The sequence below is a fragment of the Populus nigra genome, chromosome 16, assembly GCF_951802175.1.
Source record: "Populus nigra chromosome 16, ddPopNigr1.1, whole genome shotgun sequence".
In the NCBI taxonomy this organism is placed as follows: Eukaryota; Viridiplantae; Streptophyta; class Magnoliopsida; order Malpighiales; family Salicaceae; genus Populus; species Populus nigra.
Window position 1 is genome coordinate 2,020,547 of NC_084867.1, and position 19,655 is coordinate 2,040,201.

General features: G+C 34.4%; 1 protein-coding gene and 1 pseudogene across 1 annotated transcript; both read left to right on the forward strand.

Moving 5' to 3' along the window:
• Positions 1-1,545: 1,545 nt before the first annotated feature.
• On the forward strand, positions 1,546-7,234 carry LOC133675517 (dolichyl-diphosphooligosaccharide--protein glycosyltransferase subunit STT3B-like). The gene is made up of 6 exons (XM_062096923.1): positions 1,546-2,732; positions 3,249-3,785; positions 4,545-4,999; positions 5,437-5,559; positions 6,520-6,579; positions 6,777-7,234. Exons 1-6 carry the CDS (start codon positions 1,821-1,823, stop codon positions 6,904-6,906), a joined length of 2,217 nt encoding a protein of 738 aa, XP_061952907.1. The 5' UTR covers positions 1,546-1,820; the 3' UTR covers positions 6,907-7,234.
• A 2,750-nt stretch (positions 7,235-9,984) lies between these two features.
• Positions 9,985-12,235, forward strand: LOC133676003 (uncharacterized; annotated as a pseudogene).
• Positions 12,236-19,655: the final 7,420 nt, after the last annotated feature.

Genomic DNA, 19,655 nt, shown 5'->3' on the forward strand with positions numbered 1-19,655 from the left:
ACCTGAATATTTGTTTTGTATATTAAAAAAAATTTAATTCAACCTGTAACATAACATATAACATGAATAATCAATTTAGTAGATCTTTATGTTCTGAGAGGGTTTTTCTTTTCTTTTCTTGGTTGCTTTCACGTTCTTTCCGAGAGAATAATAAAAACCTTAAAATAGTGCTTTCCAAGTTCATCGAGTACTTCGAAATCTAATCCGAGATCATCAATCCATTGTTTGTCGAATTCAGCTCATCGTCTGGTATCGATCATTTCATGTTCTGCTCTTCTTGTATTCATGCAACCAGAATCTATCACTAAATCCAGAATAAGTAATTTAGAAGAAAACAGGATTTTTTTTAAGAGAAAATCCAGACATGTTAAGATTCATGGCCCTAGCATGGATCATCACTTATTAGATCAAATTATTCGAGATGTTTTTATGTCAAGAATCCAACAATGAACAGAGTTAATTTTCTTCAATCTCCAATTCCGAGCTTGTTGTACACTTCAGCCTTTTATCATGGTTTTATTTCCATATTGCCTTCGGGACAATCATCAATAAATCTAATGCCACCTTAATTTTAAGAAGATTGTCTCATTTACTCCTTTTTTTTTTTATCTGTAGATATCCGGGTTTGTTTATGCAGGCTTCAACTAATTCTTTGAGGTTTTAAAATTAACGACCAATAAACCTTCAATAACCCTGAGGTTTATAATATTTAAATTGATAACTTTTAAAAAATAAATTTAAAATTTAACCGATTAAACTACACTCTTCATAGCTAGATTATTTTATTTATCCAGGTTGTCTTAGCCCAAAGAATTCTCTCTGTAATTAACCGGGCCGGTCCTGCTCCAACACTTGGTCATGAGCTCAGGAGTGTTTCTTCAAGCAAAAATGGTTGTTTTTCAAGAACAAACGTTTAACTAAATTAATTTCTTTTGAAAATTTACAATGAAACAGGCTAATCTTGAAAATTTATTAGTTCCTTGCATCAGTTTTACAAGCACACATATGATAAAAGTTAAAAACTATGAATTTGCATATATTATAGGCTCCAGTCCTTTATTACATACTCATTGCAAAAACAAATTTTAATTTTCTTATTATACGATGATAGATTAAAGAATTATTTTATTATATAAGGACATATTAAGTTATTAATCCTATAAAAACACCAAGAATTACACGTAAAAATAATATTTTATTTTTCAAATAAAAGTGTCGTATTATTTTGGGCTTCAATAACAATTGAAGGAAGGATATGTTTAATAAACTAAAATATGAGTTAAGCGATTACTATATAGTCTTCAAAACCAATAGGACTAGTTTGTTTGTTCTTCATAAATATAGGGACTAAGGTATAATTTTAGATTTTCCTTTCCATCTCAACTATGAAAAGCTAGTTATGGGCTTTTTCTATGCAAGGCCATCCAATCACTAACCCTTTAATAATTTATTTTATTTTTCTTTTTTAATCCTAATCCAATTTCTAGCAAATAAGATGCCAAATTCCCAACTCAATACTAGTCTTGAATCTTATCTCTCTCCTCTTGTGATTGATCAAAGTATATCCTATCACAAACTGACAAGTCATCCATACCATCTCTGATCCTCTTAAAAACCATAATTAACCTCTGCTTTAATCATTCTCTCTAGGGATTAGGGCTTTAACCCTCCACGAGTCCATATCTGATATCACATCTCCTTGAGACCCCAAAGCTCAAGCTCCACTCTGTCTTCTCCCTCCATCAGCATGAAACCTTAAAAATGCTAAAACCATAGAAGTCGCAAAAACACACTTCAATTTCTCTCAAAAAGACCAAACAATGGAAGTCACCAAAACAGAACCCGTAACGAACAAATCATCGTCATCATCACTGTCTGTGAAATCAGATCTGATGTCAACTCTTTCACTCAAATCATTCAAACTCAAAACCAAACAACAAGAGCTTCTGATCCGTGTCTCAATCCTCTGTTTGGTCTATGTTTTAGCTTTCATTACTCGTTTGTTTAGTGTCTTACGTTATGAGTCAATGATCCATGAATTTGATCCATATTTTAATTATCGAACTACCCTCTTCTTAACTCAAAAAGGTTTTTATGAATTTTGGAATTGGTTCGATTCCGAGAGTTGGTACCCTCTTGGACGTATCATTGGAGGAACCCTTTATCCTGGATTAATGGTTACTGCAGCCATTATGTACTGGGGTCTCCGATTCTTACGTTTCGCTGTTCATATTCGTGAAGTTTGTGTGTTAACGGCACCATTTTTCGCGTCGAATACTACACTTGTTGCGTATTTTTTCGGTAAAGAGATATGGGATACTGGTGCTGGGTTGGTTGCTGCTGTATTGATTGCGATTTGTCCTGGTTATATATCGCGATCTGTTGCAGGGTCTTATGATAATGAGGGGGTTGCGATTTTCGCATTGTTGTTGACTTTTTATTTGTTTGTCAAGGCAGTGAATACGGGGTCTTTAGCGTGGGGAGTGGCGTCGGCTTTTGGGTATTTTTATATGGTTTCGGCTTGGGGAGGTTATGTTTTTATTATTAATTTGGTTCCACTTTATGTGTTGGTGTTGTTGATTACTGGGAGGTATTCGATGAGGTTGTATGTTGCCTATAATTCCATGTATGTGTTGGGAATGTTGCTTGCTATGCAGATTCGGTTTGTTGGGTTTCAACATGTGCAATCTGGGGAGCACATGGCAGCTATGGGTGTGTTCTTCTTAATGCAGGTTTGATGTTTAATCTCTTCTTTTACTTATTACTTGCTGTAATGGATTTGAAATTGAATTGTGTAGTTTGCTTGAATTGCTTGTCTTATGTTTGGTTTCTTATGGAAAAGTTTGAGGCTAAGTAACAGAAGTTTTTCTTAAATGCAGTATTACGAATTGACAGTCCTTTAATTGATACCGCTGCTGTCCTTCTTAAGTTAAAAAATGACGTTTTGCACGAGTGTTAAAACTTTTGAAATTTGAATATGTTGTTTGTTTTGAAATCATCACATTTTAAACATGTTATTTGTGTTGCTTTAGTCTCTCTATCAGGTCCATTCACTTGATTTTGCCGAATACTCACAAAAACTGCTAAAGTTCGATACTTGTTGAGTCTTCATCTATATTCTTACATGCCTATAACTGTGAATGATATTAAGATAGTTTATACTACCATTACAAGTTATAACTAATTTAGTCAGAGTAGAAAATGCTTATTTTCTTTGGATATGCACTGACCCTGAACTGTTTGTACAGGTGTTTTACTTCTTAGGTTGGGTTAAGCACCTGCTAGGTGACAAAAAGAAGTTTGAAGCCTTTTTGAGGATCACTGTGACATGCGCAGTAGGTGTAGGCGCTATTGCTCTCGGAGTTGGCACAGCATCTGGGTATATTTCACCGTGGACTGGCAGATTTTACTCTCTGTTGGATCCAACATATGCCAAGGATCACATTCCCATCATTGCATCTGTTTCTGAGCATCAGCCAACAGCTTGGTCATCTTTCATGTTTGATTTCCATATCCTGCTTTTCCTTTTCCCTGCTGGTCTGTATTTCTGCTTCAAGCGGCTGTCAGATGCCACAATATTCATAGTTATGTATGGTCTTACAAGCATGTATTTTGCTGGTGTCATGGTGCGGTTAATTCTTGTTGCTACGCCTGCGGTATGCCTCATTAGTGCCATTGCTGTTTCTGCCACAATAAAGAATTTGACTACACTGTTAAGGACTAAGAGCAAGGTTTCCCAAACTGGTTCTGCTAAAGGAACAAGCGGTGGGAAGGGTTCTTCTAAGGTGAGTTCTTTACACTTGATTTGGACTGTGTCGTCTCTATTCTTTTGACTATTCATGAAGACAACTGGTAGTCTTGTGGCTGAAATGAATCTCTCTATTCTCTTGGTTTGTGTCAACTGTCCTTAAGATGTTGAACAAAATCAAGGTTCCAATAAGCTTGTTAAATATTTTAGAAAACCAGCTGATCTAAGTAACATTTCTATGCTGCTTCACTTGTGAGATAAGGTTTAAATTTGGTTTTGGCATACCTTTCATTATTATTCAGCCATACTAAACTCTGCTTTAAGAGTCTGAAAAGGATGTGTTTTACTCATGCTAAGACCTGCTACTGATCTTAAGACAACTCATCCATTTAGTATGAAAGATTTTTTTGTTACTGATGTTTTCTAAGGAAACTATTGGCTCACATTGCTGTTCTTATCTCTTTTTAGTTTTGATGATATTAATTACTGTATATTTAAGAGTTTGGAGTTGTATTTATTTAATAATTTCAATGTTCTTGTCTACTCCTTTACATGGAATAGGTAAGAAAGTAGTTTTTTTGAGCTGCTTTACAACATTGAATAAATTACGAATCTCTAATTTCAGTAATGCTGCTATTATTTGGTGTCTGGTCATCGCTCCTTCCAGTACATCTGGACTATTACAACTTTTGAATAATACTCCTATCAAATGCTATTGCATTGGAGCAAGTTTTCCCTTTGCTTTATTCTGGTTGTTGCCATAAAATAATGCAAGTTGTATTTGATGTGCAAGCAGGCTTTGCCTGATCAGTCTCAGCCTTTTCAAAGAAATGGTGCTATTGCATTGCTTTTCGGTGCATTTTACTTGCTCAGTAGGTATGCTATACATTGTACCTGGGTGACCTCAGAGGCCTACTCATCTCCCTCAATTGTCTTGGCTGCAAGGGGTGCCCATGGTAACAGGGTCATCTTTGATGATTACCGTGAGGCATACTATTGGCTTCGACAGAATACTCCTCCAGATGCTAAGGTGATGTCATGGTGGGATTATGGGTATCAGATCACTGCCATGGGGAACAGAACAGTTATTGTTGACAATAATACCTGGAACAATACTCACATTGCCACTGTTGGCCGTGCAATGTCATCTTATGAAGATGAGGCATATGAGATAATGAGATCACTTGATGTGGATTATGTACTAGTTGTCTTTGGTGGTGTTACAGGGTATTCTTCTGATGATATCAACAAGTAAGGCTCTAGTTTATGTTTTTAATTGAACGTGATCTGCATTTTATAAGATCCCAAATCAGTTAACAGTCTATAGTTTGCTTTCTTCTAAATAATTTGAATTTGAATAGTTTAGCATATGCCATTGACATTACCTGCCCAGTCAGGGAGTGCTGGAGTGGTTTAATGTAATCTTAAATTCAGATGTTGATGCCATTCAGTTGTTGAAGACTGGAGAAGTGGTTTTATGCCATCCTAAATTCATTTGTTTCCCCTTTGAAACCGTAGACTATATGTAACATTTCTTTTGTTGGACAATCGCAGAAGCTTTCAAATATGGTCCTCCTTAGCTTTTCTCATTCATGGCTTATGAGCTTCTCTTTGATAGCACCAATCTTCTTAATGTTTGTGGGTAATGTAATTTTCGTGTGTCTAATAAAGCTATTCATTTGCACTAGGTTTTTGTGGATGGTGAGAATTGGAGGTGGAGTATTCCCAGTAATTAAGGAACCTGACTATCTTGTCAATGGGGAATATCGTGTTGACAAAGGTGCAGCTCCCAAGATGTTGAACTGTCTCATGTAAGTTTACGCATCTTAGTCATTTTCATCTTAAAGAAAATTGCAAGATGAGAACGATGTGAACTCCACAATCGATCTTGTTTTATCTTTAGTATTTGTTATTTATTTATTTTTTATTTTTCATAATATAACCTGAAACATGGTTCTTTGGAAGTTCTGCCTAGAGAGACTGCAAAAATTGTCAGATACCTTGTAGAGTGAGGAGTTTGAGGGTTCCTTTCCTCTGTTTGAGGGCATTGCATGCATCATTTAAGATAGGACAAAGAATCTGAGTTGAGCGTCGCGTACTCACGCCAAAATCTTAAAGATTTACAATCATATAAGTTTATCTAGATATCTTTCTCATGCAAATGCTATAGTTACTTATGGGCTGTCAGGCCAACAAATCTCAATAGTAGTGCCAAAACAGCCTTTCTTTTCTGTGTGAGAACATGCCTTCTAATAAAAGATGTGTGCGTGGTGTACATTTTTTTCTCTTATTGCTTCCTATACTTCTTTGTTCTGCACTTTTGCTTTCTCTGTTAGCTTGGATTCTGTAATATTTAATAAAAATTACTTGCCAGTATTTTGGTTTTGAATCTTTCTTTTTTCAAAGTCACGGAAGTTTTTCCTTTTCCTCAAAAATTGCATGCCTTAGTCATTTCCAGTGTCTTTGGCTATTCCTATGCCTTTCTTGATTATTTTATTGCACTACTTTATCAAGGAAATTTCCCAGTTTTTTTACAGGCCTGATTCCCATAAGCAAGGGTCTTTGTTATAGTTGATCTGATATTTTGACCTTTGACATTATTGTGAACTAAAGAACAATAATTTTCCTCGAGGAAATTTTTGGCATTCCAACATTGAGAAAGTATAACTTCAATGAATTGAAGATCATATATTAATCATGTTTTACCCAATGTGGTGCAATTTTTGTAGTTTAGAGAAGTTATATATTGTTTATTGATTGTTGGTGAATAGGTACAAGCTATCCTACTATCGATTTGGAGAGCTGCTAACAGAATATGGGAAACCTCCAGGGTAAGTTAAAACATTTCTTGTCTTTTCTTTCGCAAGTTGTTTAGCATTTGCACTTGTTGGGTGGCAATGAGTATTTCTGGAAGGTACTACCTGGTGATTACCCTGCATGGACTCGCATCCTTTTGAAATTGACCATACTGGGGGCTTTAGCACGCTTCATTTTTGTTACCTTTTGTAATTGCTCTCTGTTGTGGTAGGTATGATCGAGCAAGGGGGGTCGAAATTGGAAATAAGGACATTAAACTTGAGCACTTGGAAGAGGCATTCACAACATCTAATTGGATTGTTCGCATCTACAAGGTCAAGCCACCAAATAATAGGTGGTGAAATCTCTCATTCCATGTAGGCGAGAAGGAAATTGGTAGTTGGACTGCAATCGAGTCTTGAGAGGGAGGGAGAGAGAGAGAGTTGGCCATAGAAGTAGAGTACTAGTAAGAGGTTGAGCTTGTAGTATTCAAGGCTTTTTAAATTTTCTGAACCTGAATTTTGGTCTCTGGAACCGCCCTTCACGTCATCCATTTCGAACTATTTGTCATGTTATATTGCAGACAGATAAACCATCTTAGATCCTCGACTAGTTAGTATCAAATGTAACTTGCTGACTTTTTTGAGCAATTTATAGATCGTAATTGGAAGAAAGATTTTATCACTTAAATTATTATGCACGGCAAGCTATGGGGCCAAAAACATAATCAGCAAGTGAACTAGTTGTATGTTCTGAATGTTGTCAAAGGCATTGTGATTGTGGTAAAACTTCCTTGCTTGTAGACACTGCTGATTTAGAGTTGTATCTATGGAGTAGATCTATTGCCTGGACCAGGGTTCAGATTTCTGAACCGTGCAATGGATTCAGGTTCTGGATTTTGTTTCCTTTACATTCTCAGGTTGTTTTCTTTCTCGATGGATTTTGAAGGACACTGCGAAACTAACTTGGGCTGCTTTGACATGGCTGGAGAAATTTTTACCGTCTCTTTATTATTGTCTAATTTCATCACAATCTAAATTACCCTCCAGGTTTACATATTCCCTTTTTAATGCATATTTTTGGTGTAATTTGCCTCTTATTTTTCACGATAGTTAATATTGTTTGGTCATTAGAACACCAAAACTGGCGTCAGAAAAAACCCAGACAATCACGCACATAACAAGCAACGATTTCTGAGTAAATTCTCTACTAATCCCTAGTTTTTTAATGCATTTACAAGTTAGTCTCTAAATGTTGAAAACCAGCGACTTAGTCCCTTGACTCTCCTTGACAGTTGTTTTCTTAAACCATATGTTGTTTGTTTTCCTAATCTCAGACGTGCCATTTGACAGTCTTTCGGAGAAAAACTAAGATATCTTGATAGGAAAACTATCAGTAAAGGGACTAACATTTAACTCTTTAAAAAAGTACTAAATTTTAATATGATTTAAAAAATAGGGACTGAAGAATAATTTACTCAAGGGTATTTTTATCTCGTTTCCATCGTACGTGAACAAAGTGCAGACATGCAGTTGTAAAGGGCTCCTGGTTACTGCTTTATGCTCCCATACTATAGTAGCTAACAGGATATGTAAGCTCCCACCCACCTCCACCTCCTTCACACTCAAACACGTGTCTTCAACATCAAAAGCTCAAACTTGACCATATCCAACAAAGCTGCATCAACAGCACTACTACTACTGCATCAACTCCATTTACTTGTTCTGTTGCCTCAATTTTGTTGCACTTGCTCAAGATTATCTATATTTTTCTTCTTCTTCGTATGGATGTGAGGATGTTAGCAGTTACTATGCTAGCGTGAAAGGCGAGCATCACTCACCGTCTTACACAGAGGTTTGGGATGACCTCAGGTTTCTTGATGCCGCAAATGTTGATGGGCCTCAAGCTTCATCTGGGATGTATGTATTTTTGTCTCTGTTTTTGGTTTTGTGATGATGGTGCTAAGAATCTTGTTTATGGTAATAATTGAGGTGGGTTTTGTATGTGCAGAATTTAAATTTACTCACTGAGAGCTGTTTCAAAGAACTAAGCAGGAAAACCTGAAGCATGGAATAGATAAGAGAAGTGGTTCGTTTGTTTTTTTCTCGTGGTAGTAATTTGCCAAAAACCACTTGGCCTTGTTAAAGTTGTTACTCTGTCTTTCAATGCATTTTTTTTGTTGATCTTCTGAATGGTGAGTTGACTGAAATTTTCTTTTGGTAGGTTTTTCTTGTGCGCGTTCTCGTTCTAGTTCCTACTGCAAGTGGGCATTCTGTATCATGATATCAAAGTATGTCTTTGATCTGTCCTTGTTTTACTTCCCTCTTGGACTAAGTTCTCTTAGCTGCATTTTTCTCAAGTAAAAACCTTTTGGTTTTGCAATCATGCCTAATATCTATGCTTCCTCGGTTCTGCTTCCACTTAACCATTCCATCTGATGAAGGTACCTTTCAGTTGAAGGGCATTGGATGAGGAGGAGGAGGGAGGAGGGAAGCTTGTTAAAAATGTTACTTAAAAATCTTCAAAGGATTTTCTTTTTCTTTTTAAATTACGACACTAATGACTAGTCCATATCCTTTTACATGTTAGATGTAGAGACATCGAGCATCCACTCTGAAAATGGTTCCATTCTTCCAGATCTTTATTATGAGAAATTGAGAATTGAGAAACAATTTTATCATGTATTTCTCTAACCTTGAATGGATTGTGCACTGCTTGCAAGGGAGTTTTCCACCAATTTGATGCTATATTTTCTAGTATATTTCTCAACCCAATAACTTAAGCTATTAGGTGAGGTTTCAAGATATGATTTATATTATTTTTTAACACACCTCTTCAAGTGAAAGCCCTTTGAGCTTGAAACTTGCACAGATCTACATTATCTTGTGCTTAATTTTTATTAAATAAATAAGGATGGTGAGATTCAAACTCGTGACCGCTTGATCATCTAGACTCTGATACCATGTCAAAAAACCATCTCAATCCAATAACTTAAGCTGTTAGGTAAAGTTCCAAGATATGATTTATATTATTCTGTAACAAACATTTATTTCATCAAACATGAAAAAACTTTTCACCATCTTTTCCTGATAATTCTTGTATTGGCTATTGCATTCTTGTAAGTGGCGACAATGTCAATGTCTCAAACTGCTGCATTTTGTAGGGGAACATTTGTGGCCTCGTTCTTATGGACTAACTGGTGGTCCATCCTTGACTGAACATAATATTCGCCCAGAAGATGTGAATGGTGAGAGAGGTTGCTGCTCTTCGTGTACAATTGAGAATCCGGTGTCATGAACTGACCATCCATCCTTAGCTGATATATCGTTGAAGTGTTGTTCAGTAAATTCATATCAGGGAAACAAATACTGTGGAGAATGCCATGCGAAATCAAGCGCAAACAAAGAAGCTTCTCTTGACATGGAAATGGACAAGGAGAGATGGGCACCACCTACACAGGTTTTGTGCATGTCTTGAACCTACAGGCTACATGTTCCTTCTTAGTATTTTAAGTTGATTTCTTGGTATTAAGTTCATTATTAGAGCATCTCCGATGAGAAATACTATATTAAAAAGCAATGGAGAAAATAGCTTTTTGAGTAGTATAAATATAGCTTTTTTGATTATGTACATTTTAATAATAAAAAACTATTTAGAAAAGCCAATTATATTGTAATATATTTCATGTTAAATTAGTTTTAATATAATTATATAACTAATTTAGATATTTCCTATATAATATAATTATGATGTTTTAATTATATAATTAATATGAGTAATTTAAAATTAATGAAGTAATATGAAAGTTAAAAGATATAATTTAAAATTGAATTTAAAATTTATTTATATGAATATTTTTAATTTTAAGTTTTATATGTTATTGTTAAAAATTTAATTTTTTAAAAGTAAATTCAAATTCAAACTTTGAAAAAATGACCACCAACATTTTAAATTTTAAAATTTTAAATTTTGAAAAAATTACCGCCAACATTCTAAGATTTTACAATTTGAAAAAATAATCCATTTATAAATATTCTCATATACCTTAACATTTTTTCTCGTCATTTTCTTCTCTTCAATCTTTGTTATATTTCATTAAAATTCATCATGAATCATTCTAATTTTAATTTTTATGATGCTTTTGATTTTGATGATGATACTCCCGTGTTTGCTTTTCAAGTTGCTACTGTTGTGGTTGCTGAAGAAGAATCGAATAATCAAGGGCAGAGAACAGGGTATCATGGCTCTATTCCTAGTCACAATATTGTCAATCGTAATAGAAAGGAAAGTGAGTTAAGGTTATATAATGATTATTTTGCAGAAAATCCTAAATTCACTGAAAGTCAATTTCAAAGAAGATTTAGGATGAGTTATCGTCTTTTTTTTTCGGATCGCAAATGCAATGGAAGCTCATAATCCATATTTCAAACAAAGGATAGATGCTCTTAGTATTCTTGGTTTATCTTGCCTTCAAAAGGTAACTGCAGCTCACAGAATACTTGCATATGGTATTCCTGCAGATCTTACTGATGAATATCTTCAAATTGAAGAAACCACTACGATAAAAAGTCTTAGAGCTTTCGTTAAAGCAATCGTAGAAGTTTTTGGTGGTTGGTATCTAAGGGCACCAAACGAGGCCGATAGTTGTCGGTTATTATCAATTGGAGAGCAGCGTGGATTTTCAAGGATGTTAGGGAGCATTGACTGTATGCATTGGAAATGGGAGAAATGCTTAATTGCATGACATGAGATGTATACTGGTTATTGTCGTGAACCAACTATAATTCTAGAGGTGGTGGCTTCACAAGATCTTTGGATATGACATGTCTTTTTTGGAATGCCTGGATCATTAAATGATATTAATGTTCTTGATCGGTCACCTATCTTTGCTACACTTGCTGAAGGTCGTACTGCTCCTGTCAATTATACAATTAATGGGCATGAATATACAATGGGATACTATTTAGCAAATGGAATTTATCTTAATTGGTCAACCTTTGTTAAGACAATCCCAAAACCATTAGGAGCAAAGAGAAAATATTTTGCAAGCAAGCAAGAGTCTGTAAGAAAAGATATGGAGCGGGCATTTGGGGTGCTCCAATCTCGTTTTGCAATTGTATGTGGACCTGTTCGATACTAGGATGAAGAAACACTTGCATATATTATGAAAGCTTACATAATAATGCATAATAAGATTATTGAGGATGAAGAAACAATGAACCTTGGATTTGACCATGAACATGCTCTTGAAACTGTAGACATGGGAATTAACAAGTTGTGCTTAGACAGGGTTATGCTTTAGGTTGTTTCAAAGTGTTCTTGGCAAGATGTGCAAAGATCATTCCACACTCATCGATCAAGAGCCCTATTTGGTCTGGACGATAGAAAAATTAGCTTGTATAACCAAACACAGCGCCGGCCAATTGCTCCACCACAAGCCACACCAGTTTCAGCAAGATTCACCTTCTCAATCCAATGGCAGCTGCAAGATCTTTACCTTCTTAGTCCAGTGACAACTCCTCAAGGTTCCAGCCTCCATTTAATGTGAAGTTTCTCCATACCAGCAATGTGAACTCCAGCAGCAGCCCCTGACAGCAAGCTCATCCATTTTCCAAGGCCAACGTCTATCATCTTCTCGGCCGTGAGTAGCAACGGTTGTGTTCCTCAGCCACTACAATAGCTCCAACCATGAGCAGCTTTAGCAGCAAGACTTTCTTCTCAATCATGGTGGTTTGTCGAGAGTATTTTTGAAGGATTTTTTTCAGCTTTCATCTCATTTTCAACTGTTCCAGCAACAGAGAAGGATCTTGAAAGTGTTTGAAAGAAAAGTGTTTATGAGAAGAAGTAAGATAGAAGATAAGAGACAGCAAATATTGTATTGAATTTATTTGTCTTGAATGAATAATACTGATTGCATAAATTCCATGTAATTGTTACACATATATTAAAAAATATAGAAACAGAATACCAAACTTATAGCATGAAATCATGCTATGATCTGTTAACATAATAACAGAATAACTAATTCCTAGAGACCAGGATAATAGCTTATTATTAGCATGATAATTAAAAATAACAGAAACAAAAAGATTTGTTGACAGCTCCTTCTTTGACAGCTCCAGGAAGCAATCTTCAACACTCCTCCTTGCTTGAGGAGCTACAAACTCCAATCCTTTGTCTTAAAAACTCAAACTTGTTTACTGGAAGTGGTTTAGTAAACCGATCAGCCAATTGATTTTCAGACTTGCAATAAATCAATTTAACTTCACCATTTTTCTGCACCTCATGCAAGAAATACAGCTTGATGTTAAAATGTTTAGTTTTTCCATGAAACACTAGATTATGAGATATTGCAATAGCTGCTTGATTGTTAACTAAGATTTCAGTTGCTTTTTCTTCTTCCATGTATAAATCTCGTAACAACTTTTGTAACCACAATGTTTGATTCACTGCAGCTGTGGCTGCAATGAACTCTGCCTCTACAGTAGATTGAGCCACGATATCTTGCTTTTTATATGACCATGAAAATATAGCAGAGCCTAGATTAAAACAGAATCCAGAGTTACTTTTCATGTCATCAATAGAGCCACCCCAATCACTGTCAGAAAAACCATGTAGTTTTAAATCTTGACACTTCAAAAATTTAACACCAAAACCGCATGTTCCTTTGATGTATCTCAGAATTCTTTTAGCTGCTCTCATATGAATCTCAGTTGGACAATGCATAAACCGAGATAGAATACTTGTTGCATGAAGTATGTCAGGTCGAGTTGTTGTTAAATACAACAAGCATCCAATCAGGCTTCTGATTTTTTCTTCATCTACTCTGGCAGTGCCATCTTCTTTGCTGAATTTGTCCTTTTGATTCATAGGAGTAGCTGTCGGCTTACAATTATCCATCTGGAATTTCTTCAGGATTTCCCTTGAATACTTCTTCTGACAAATGAATATTTCTTCTCTGTTTTGCATAATTTCCATTCTCAGAAAGAAACTCATGAGACCAAGGTCGGTCATTTCAAAGACTTGCATCATATTTAGCTTGAATTCTGCAACCTGCACTATATTGTTTCCTGTCACTAAGAGATCATCAACATAAAGAGATATTATAAGCACATCATCGTTGATTCTCTTCACATAAAGAGTTGCTTCTGACAAACTCTTCTGAAATCCAGAACCTGTCAAATAGTCATCAATTCTGCCATACCAAGCCCTAGGTGCTTGTTTTAATCCATAGAGATCTTTCTTTAATAGATAAACTTTGTCTTCTTTTCCTTAAGTCACAAAACCAGCTGGTTGCTTAATATAAATTTCTTCTTGTAGAATGCCATTCAGGAAAGCTGATTTAACATCTAACTGGAAAACTTTCCAGTTCCTGTGTGCAGCAACAACAAACAAGAATCGTATGGTGTCCATCCTTGCTACAGGTGCAAATGTGTCTGAATAATCAACACCATAAATTTGAGCATAACCCTTAACAACCAGCCTAACTTTATACTTGTTGATTGTACTGTCTGCATTCTGTTTAGTTCTGAAAATTCATTTCACGCCAATAACATTTTTGCTTGGTGGTCTGTCAACAAGTTTCCATGTGCAATTCTTCTCAATCATGCATATCTCCTCCTGCATTGCCTTTTGCCATTTTAGATTGTGTTTGGCTTCTTCATAGCCTTATGGTTCACAAATAGCTACATTGCTCCTTTGATAAATATCATCAAGGGATCGAGTGCCTCTAATTGGTGAATCATCAAATGATTCATCCTGCAATAAATCTGCAGTGCCCATAATTTGTGAATTATCAACTAATTCATCCTGCAACAAATCTGACAGCTGCACATTTCTTTATGTGTCTCCCCAATCCCATTGTTTTTCTTCATGGAAATGAACATCCCTTGTAATAACCATCTTCTAAGTTTGAGGATGATAAACTTTGTAGGCTTTAGAAACATCACTGTAGCCAACAAAAATTCTTGGCATTGCCTTCTTGTCAAGCTTGTCTCTTTTGATTTGTGGAACATGAACAAAACAAATGTTGCCAAAGATCTTAAGAAAACTTAATAAAGGTTTGTTGTCATACCAAACTTCAAAAGGAGTCTTCTCTTCCAGTAATTTTGTTGGAAGTCGGTTTTGAAGGAAGACAGATGTGTTGGTTGCTTCTGCCCAAAACTTGGCAAATTCTTTTCATGTAGCATGCATCTCACCATCTCCATAATGTATCGATTTCTTCTTTCACTGACTCCATTATATTCAGGAGTGTAAGGGGCAGTGAATTGATGTTTAATGCCAGCTTCTTCACAATAGAGAATGAATTCTGATGAGGTGTATTCTGTACCATTGTCTGACCGAATGGATTGAATTTTACATCTGCTTTTATTCTCCACATTCTTCTTGAATTGCGAAAAAATCCCAACTACTTCTGACTTGTATTTCATGAACAAGATCCAACACATTCTGGTGAAGTCATAAATAAAAAGTATGTAATATCGACTACCTTTTATTGAAGGTGTGCTAAGTGGACCAACAACATCTGTATGGATCAACTGAAGTTTCTGTGTAGATCTCCATGTTGACTTTGGAAATGGTTTTTTGTTTTGCTTACCAAATTGACAAGCATTACAATTTGGCAGCAAATCAGTAAATGAAGGCACTCCTCTTACAGCTTCATGCTTCTTCTTGTTGATCATTCGCTGTTGATGACAGTGACCCAACCTCTTATGCCATAATTCCATGTCATTCAGTTTTGTGGGAAAGGCTGTGTGCTCCTCCTTAAATGGTAAAAATGAAAAGCTTTTTCCTCTCATTTTAGCTTGTAATATTTTTTGTCCAGCAGCATAAAAAATATAGCAAGATTGATTTTCGAAAACCACTTTCATGCCTTTCTCTATTAATTGTCCAACACCCAACAAATTCTTATCTATATCAGGTACATAAAGAACATCAGAAATAGTTTTTGTACCTGAGTTGGTAGTGATGGCAATCGTTCTTTTTCCCTTTGCTACTATATAATCACCATTTCCAATTTTGACCTTTACAACTTCAGTAGTTTGCAAATTTCTGAAGAGACTCTTATCAAAAGTCATGTGATTTTTGCATCCACTATCAATTAGCCAGTGATCTGACGAAGTCTAGACTGAAAAAAAATGTAGCTACAAACATTTGATCTTCATCATCTTGATTGGCAACCTGAGCATCTTCATCATGTTTCTGAAATGTTGTTCTGCAGATGATTGCTTCATGTCCTATTTGATGACATTTACTGCATTTTGCATCATGTCTTTTCCAGCACTTGAATGGTGGATGACCTAACTTGTTGCAGTGTTGACATGGTGGAAAGTTTCTCTTAAGAAATTTTCCTTTGTTCTGGAATTGATTGACAATAGTCTTACTACTGTTTAAAACCTGATTCTTCTTGAAGAATTTCTTCTTATCAGAACTGGTATACTTTGCTTGTAAAGCTCCTTCAGTAACTCGATCTTGCCTTATAAGTCGCCTTTGCTCTTGAGCCTGCAAGACATTTATCAATTCTGCCAAGGTAATCTTGGACAAATCCTTTTTATTCTCCAAGGTGGTTATGGATGCTTCATAATGTTCAGGTACAGTTACAAGTATTTTCTCTACAATTCTGCAATCAGAGAAGGTTGTGCCAAGTAATCTTACCTTGTTGACAATTCCAAGTAAGTTGTCTGAATACTCTTTGATGGTTTCAGAATTCTTCATTCTCTGTAATTCAAATTCTCTTATTAGATTAAGACTTTGCATGCCACGAATTCTTTCATCTTCAGCATACTCCTTCTTCAAATAATCCCAAACATCTTTTGCTGATTTAAGAGATATAATCCTGGTGAAGATTGTTGTGGAAACAGCTGCAAATAGACAAGCTTTTGCTTTTGATTCCTTGTTTTTCTCTCTCTATGATTTTTTATCTGAGCAATTGTTGGATGAACTTCATAGTCTTCTTCAACAGCTTCCCAAAGATCCAACGCCTCCAAATAAGTCTCCATTTTTACTGCTTAGAGTTGATAATTTTCTCCATCAAAGATGGGAGAAGAAATTTGAGAGAAACTTGTTTCAGCTTCCATTACAGGTCCCTTTAAGATAAATGCTCTGATACCAATTGAAAGTGTTTGAAAGAAAAGTGTTTATGAGAAGAAGTAAGATAGAAGATAAGAGACATCAAATATTGTATTGAATTTATTTGTCATGAATGAATAATACTGATTGCATACATTCCATGCAATCGTTACACATATATATTCAAAAATATAGAAATAGAATACCAAACTTATAGCATGAAATCATGCTATGATCTGTTAATTTAATAACAGAATAACTAATTCCTAGAGACTAGGATAATAGCTTATTATTAGCATGATAATTAGAAATAACAGAAACAAAAAGATTTGTTGACAGCTCCTTTTTTGACAGCTCCAGGAAGCAATCTTCAACAGATCTTCCAACAGCAGCCATGACAGCTCCTCCTTCCAGCGGTGTTACCTTCTCTGCACCTCCAGCAGAATCATATCGTTACCAAGCGTCCAGCAGAGGTTCCCATCGCCAGTAGAGGGTCAGTTTCACTCCAGCTCCAAGCAACGTCCAGTAACTCTTCATCTCCACAGAACCGTGATCTCCCACTTCAGCTCACATCCGGAAAATAGCAACCTCCATCCTCTCCATCAGCAACATCGTGCGCCTCATTGTCCCAGCCATAAAAGAAGTTTCAGCTGATTGTTCTCCAGCAACAGTAGCGATTGTCTCTCCTTTTTGCTTCTAAGGTAGTGTGAGTCCTTTTGTTCTGCTTTAAATGCAATAGCGTAATGTTCTTGTTGTATGATAAGACCCTTGGGTGTGTTTTAAAATTAAAGAAAAAAAAAAACCGAGATGCTGGTTGAAGTTCATAAAAGCTTTGGTTTTGATCTTTGAAATGTGAGAAGCTTTTTTTTTTTTTTTTTTTTTGAGGCTCATTCAGAGTTCGGTCCTGTATCAAGGAGCCCAGCCCGTGGGTTTTGGATTGAGCCCATAACAAACCTTAAAACAGTGTTTAGTTGGGCCAAAATATTTTCAAAGGAAATTCTTTTTTTGTCCTTAGAAAAACTTCTTAAAACCTATTATTTTTAGCTAAAAATATGTTTGATAAACACATCTTATTGATTTTCTAGTAATTTTTATTTTTTTTTTATTTTATTTTTATCAAACAAACCCTCAAATAATTTCTAAAAATTCTGAAAAAAATTTGAGAATCATTTTAAAATTATTTTTGGGTCCCTAACGTGTTTTCCAATCATTTTATTTAATATTTGGATTATAAGCTTATACTATAAGATGTTGATTCAATATTAAATATACTTGTTTTTAAAAAAAAAATTCAAAAAATTACAAAAAATAAAAATTCTCTTATTTAAATAAAATAGAAAAATATGTTTTTATTTGTGTGTAATATGACCAAATACCTCAAAAAAAATTATATTTGCTTAAATAATAAAACAAAATATCATGGCATGATTTAGCATCTTTAAAAACTCAAAAAAATTATTTCCTTTGATATTTTTACATATATTTTTGAATTTAATAACCAATTTATTACATTCATGAGAACTTAATATACATTTCAAAAAATTTATTATTTTTTTTAATATATGAGATTATGAACTTATACGTAAGATTTATTCTTAATATTAAATAAAAAGACACTTTTTATTTATATTATTTGATATTCGAACGGTTAAGTTTTAACCTAATAAAATAAGTATTTTCTTACCGAGAAAGACTATTCTTAAATCTTAGATAGACTAACGGTTAAAAAACATAAAAATACTTTAATTTATATCAAACAAACAAACAATACAACTTATATTAGGCATGATATACCATGAGTGATATGTTTTCCTATATACAACCAGTCTTTTTACCCAAATTTCTAGATCATTTAAGGTTTTCAATGATCAAAATATTAGACGATGACTCTATTTTTTTATTAATAAAAAACAATAATTTTTTATTTTTTCCGTCCATATTGTTTTCGATAATTCTAATTTAGAATTTGCACAACAAGTAGCAATACCAATATTACTATTTGAAGGAGACATTGGGTTTCTTTCTCTTAACACTCAAATCAATTGCTGCTTTTTTTATCTTATGGAAAAAAAAAGAAAAAAAAAACCCAATTTGGGTTTTCTTCACAGTTTTAATTAGAAAGACTCCACAGTAGAATTTTGTGCTTAGATCATAAAAAAAAAACTAAAAAAATCTTGTGAAGAGTGGTGTATATGAATGTAATGAGAAAATGAAATGATGATAATAAAATAAATAAATATAAAGGTGGGTTTGGTAAAGGGTGTCTGTAAATGGAATAGAAATTATATTACTCTGCCAATCTTCATGGGATTCTGCCTTTTGCTGTGTAATAATAATGCACACACACTAGGCTGTTCTATTTAATTTTTTAAAAATATTATATAGAAAAATAATTAAATATATTGACAAATTAGGCAAAGGAGAGAGCGAGGAGGAGGAGGCATAGATATTTTAAACTGTTTTTTTTTAATTTAAAAGTATATTAAAATAATATATATATATATATATATATATATTATTTTTTATAATATAACATCAAAATATCCATAAAATCTAAAAAAAAAATAATTTAATACTAGAAAAAATCAAAGAATTTCAAAAATATAGTCCAGCTGCACGGACAATCACTATCTAAATTTACCCATCTAGTTTCAATTTTTTCTTTTGACTCCCTATTGAGGTTTTGTCTTGTTAGGAAGAAAATGGTAGGATTGCTTTGTTTGTACATTGATTTTTTTTGTTTGTATAATAATAAAAACACTAGTAGAATAATATTATCCTAAAATATATTAAGGGTTAAACTTCAATTTGATCCCTGTAGATTTATTGTTGTTCCAATTCTATATCTATAGTATGAGTTTTTGTGTATTATCCCTATAATCACAAATTTCTGACGCACGCGGTTTTAGTTTACAGAGCCACCGACAAGAAGATGCAGCCAGCTTATGTCCTTCTATCCGAATTTCAATTCATCATGTGGACCTTTTAAAGGGCCCACCTTTGTTTTTTCCCTTCTTTTTTTTGAGAGATTATATTTATATAT